We start from the raw sequence: 3,854 nt of genomic DNA on the forward strand, positions 1-3,854 counted from the left end.
TGGGGAGCTGCCTTGACTCCCACCACGGACCCCTCCCTCTTCATCAGGTGCATGCAGCTCCCCTCTGAGCTAGTCAGAAGGCACTGTCCTGAGGGAAGGACCTGGGCCCAGGACTGTCCATGTGGGTGGGTCCAGAGCTACCTGTGCAGAAATCCAGCAACTTTGCTGCAGACTGGGGACAATCACTCTGTTCCTGGGGGACACAAAGAATGCCACGGTGGACATGGTGGTTGCCCATATGGTTGACCGAGCAGTTATTATTACGGATCCGTGGGGCTAGAACCTCTTCACTGCCCACCCTGCCCACAAGCTGGAGTTGGTCATAAATAGGAAAGTGCTGAGCAGAGTCCACGGTATTGGTGCCCGCTGAGGTCCATTTCCTGAAGACCGGAAGCTCAGTACCTGGGATAGAGACTTAACATCCTAAGAACCTCCTAGCCTGGGCAGGCTGTAAACCCAAGCTGCCCTGGATAGAAACAGCTCCCAGCTCTTCAGGCCTCTCAGGGAGGTAGGGGAAGGCAGGGACAGCACATGGTGGCTCACAGGCTCGCCAACTACTCCATGCTGTCTGCCCCTTGGGCTGGTGCCTGGCTTGCGGGTTGCACGGGCTGCACTGTCTCTTCCAGGCTGCTGCTGGGGAACACCACATATCGTGTGGCTGTCAGCCCCGGTGACTCCCGCTGGTTCTCCTTGCTGTGCCTGATGCCATAGCCAAAATACACGACAAGTCCTGCAGGGGTGGTAATGAGCCTGAGGGACGGGTCCCAGCCTCACCTGCCCTCTTGTGCCCCCTTGCACACACTCGGGCTCCCAGCCTGGTCCCCCCTACTCACCAATCAGCAGCCAGATGGCAAAGCGCAGCCAGGTCAGGTAGCTCAGCTTCAGCATGAGGCAGATATTGAGAAGGATGCTCAGAGCTGGCGTCAGGGGCACCAGGGGGATCTGAGGGCGCAAGGACAAGGCTGAGCCAGGCTGCAGGAAGAAGCTGCCAGCCCAGGGCCCGTCTTTACAAAAATTCCACACAGCCTCTACTTGTCTCTGGAGCTGTTGAAGACAGCTCCCTCGCCATGAAGAAAGACAAATGGGGGTGAGAATGGATAGACAGGTCTCTCCCGTGGACGCTTATTTGTTATGGGATGGAAGAAGAGGAAGGGACGAAGGGAGCTGGCTGAGCTGAGAGTGAACAGGCTTGGCTGGGAAGGTACCTGGAAAGTGTCCCGCGGGTGCTGTTGCTGGTGAGCCCCCAGGACCAGGAGGCTGAGCAGAAACACCACACCACTGAGTAGGAGCAGCAGGGTGTAGCCCCACTGCGGAAGGTACAGGGGCGAGTCTCCAAAGACCAGCACGCAGCCCAGCAGGATAGCCGAGGCCACCAGGATGCCAAGTGCCCAAGCCACAGCAGTTCCAGGGCTGAGCTCTCCCAGGAAGCCCAGGTAGGGCCTCAGGGATGGGCGCAGCTGTCCAGGCTCAGGGATCGAGGCCTGCACGGCACTCACTAGCTGTATGTGGTCTGAGAAGGAGTCGTACTTCTTGGCCGTGAGGTCAGGGCTGCCTGGGCCTGGGGAGCTGGGTGGAGATGACTTCTGGAAGCGCAGCACAATGATGCTGGCAGCCACAAAGGTATAGGCCAGCAGGGTGCCGATGGACAGAAACTGGACCAGTGCCTCTAGGTCCAACAGCAGAGCCAGGAGAGCCATCAGGACCCCGAACACCAGAATGCCCACCACAGGCACCTGTGTTCGGGGGTGCACACGGGCAAACACCTGGAAGAAGAGCCCATCGGCGGCCATGGCATAGACGATGCGCGGCAGGGAGAAGAGGTTGCTGAGTAGGACGGTGTTCATGGCTGCAGCAGAGGGTAGGGAGCTGTGAGCACGGTAGGTAAGCCTGTCAGGGGCTGCTGGGGGCGCCGGGGCATGAATGGCCCCTGGGAGACATGGGCACGAGTTTGTCAGGGGTCTCAGTCTGAGTGTGGGGTGTGGATTGTCACTCGACACCCAGGAACGGGGCCTTCCGGTTTAGGTCCCAGGCCCACTGGGGAATCTGATGAAGCTGAGTCCCACTGTCTGGGAAGGGACCTGAGTTCATGCCTAGAACATTCTGTGTTGTACATGTTCTATGTACAACCGTCGGGGGTGCTCCCTGACAAGCCTAGGTGAGGCGTCTTAAAAATGAGCACTTTCCTGGGCCAGTTACGTAACGCGTAAAACTGAGGCCTGGATGGAGGTGTGCTCTCGGAGAGGCTCAGGGAAGGGACACAGTGCACTCTTCTCTCCCACCCTACCTGGAGGGCCTCTTACCACAGATGGAGCCAGCTGCCACGATGAAGCCAGCCCAGCTGTAGCCCCGCCGGTAGAAAGCGTCAGCGAGTGCTGAGTCCGGGTCCAGGCTGTGCCAGGGCACCATGAGGGTTAGCACAGCAGAGACAAGGATATAGGCACTGGCTGCCAGACCAAGGGAGAGGGCGATGGCCATGGGCACAGCCCGCCGGGGGTTCTGGGCCTCCTCGCTGGAGGCGGCAATGACATCAAAGCCCACAAAGGCATAGAAGCAGGTGGCAGTGCCCGCCATGATGCCAGAGAAGCCGAAGGGTGCAAAGCCACCCTCCTCGGCACTCCAGTTGCGGGGGCGGGCCAGGATGAAGCCCAGGATGATGATGAAGAGGATGACAACCAGGCTGATAGCCGAGAAGGTATGGTTGAGCCAGGAGGAGACCCGGGCTCCACAGGAGACGAAGGCGGAAGCCACGAGCAGGATGCCAGCGGCCAAGAAATCTGGGTATTGGGCCAGGAAGGGCACCTGCCAGACACCCACTTGAGACTCAGTGAGGTTTCGAACTCTGTGGCTAAAGATGGCATCCAGATAGCCACTCCAGGCACGGGCCACCGCGGCACCCCCAATGAGGTATTCCAGGAGCACATTCCAGCCTATGAGGAAGGCCCACACCTCGCCCATGGACACATAGGTGAATAGGTATGCGGAACCTGTGCGGGGCACTCGTGCTCCAAACTCTGCATAGCACAGGGCTGCCAACAGGGAAGCCACAGCAGCCACACCGAAGGACAAGAGCACAGCAGGCCCAGCCATGTCCTTGGCCACAGTGCCTGTGAGCACATAGAGGCCTGAGCCCACCATACCACCCACACCCAGCAGGGTCAGGTCCAGCGTGGACAGGCAGCGCCGCAGCGATGTCTCCATGCTGGACTCCTCTAGTGGCTTCAGCCGGTTCAGCCTCTGGCAGAAACGTGCCAGGCTGGCAGCAGTGGGCAGTCCCCAGGCCATGACAGGCGGCTAAGAAGAGCACCACGCCGGCAGCGGGAACTTCCTAGGGCCAGACAGAGGGGAATGACAGGCTGCCCAGTTAGTTTCTGGCCAGCTTCAGTCCCATCCTGACTCTGTCTCCTCCTGGAGATCCTGGACACCCATAGAGAGGGCCTGCTATAGGGCTGGACTGGGGCAGGAGGTTACAGGGAAGCATGGAGGTCCTGTCTGCCTTCGGAGAAGCCAGCTAGGAAGCCCTGAGGGTGAGGAGAAGGCAGCCCAGGAGGCAAGAGAGGCTGGTAACAGCTCAGTGGTCTAGGATCAAAGAAAAAGGTGAAATGAGAGGAGGCTTCCCGGGAACTGGGCCAGGCCTGGAGGACCCGGAACAGGAGAGGCTCTGCAGCTCGGGGCGTGGCCCAAGAGGCCACCTGGCCTGGAAGGGCAGCAATCACCCTGCTGCTGCCAGGCTGGAGTCTCAGCTCACCTGGTCTCGAGGCAGGGGCACCCCGGGCCCTGAGCCCCAGATCTGCAGCCAAGACCTGCGCACCTCCCCGTGCAGCCACACGCCACCGCCGCCAGCGGAGCGAGCTCGG

General features: G+C 60.4%; 1 protein-coding gene across 1 annotated transcript; it reads right to left on the reverse strand.

The window, feature by feature from the left end:
* Positions 1–473: 473 nt before the first annotated feature.
* Slc7a4 (solute carrier family 7 member 4) lies at positions 474–3,325 on the reverse strand. The gene is made up of 4 exons (XM_010620757.3): positions 2,301–3,325; positions 1,206–1,846; positions 834–942; positions 474–730 (listed from the first exon to the last, which is right to left on the reverse strand). The coding sequence occupies exons 1-4, from the start codon at positions 3,280–3,282 to the stop codon at positions 555–557; spliced, it is 1,908 nt and encodes a 635-aa protein (XP_010619059.1). The 5' UTR covers positions 3,283–3,325; the 3' UTR covers positions 474–554.
* Between the last annotated feature and the right edge of the window lie 529 nt (positions 3,326–3,854).

The sequence above is a fragment of the Fukomys damarensis genome, unplaced genomic scaffold, assembly GCF_012274545.1.
Source record: "Fukomys damarensis isolate Sample0158 unplaced genomic scaffold, DMR_v1.0_HiC HiC_scaffold_34, whole genome shotgun sequence".
Classification (NCBI taxonomy): domain Eukaryota; kingdom Metazoa; phylum Chordata; class Mammalia; order Rodentia; family Bathyergidae; genus Fukomys; species Fukomys damarensis.

Bases quoted from the DNA above. Each gene is read 5' to 3' on its own strand.
- Slc7a4 (XM_010620757.3), bottom strand. From the start codon at position 3,282: ATGGCCTGGGGACTGCCCACTGCTGCCAGCCTGGCACGTTTCTGCCAG. The intron at 1,847-2,300 runs GTAAGAGGCCCT...CCTCTGCTGCAG, and splicing joins GGCAGCTGGCTCCATCTGTG to CCATGAACACCGTCCTACTC. The intron at 943-1,205 runs GTACCTTCCCAG...TTGCGCCCTCAG, and splicing joins ACCCGCGGGACACTTTCCAG to ATCCCCCTGGTGCCCCTGAC.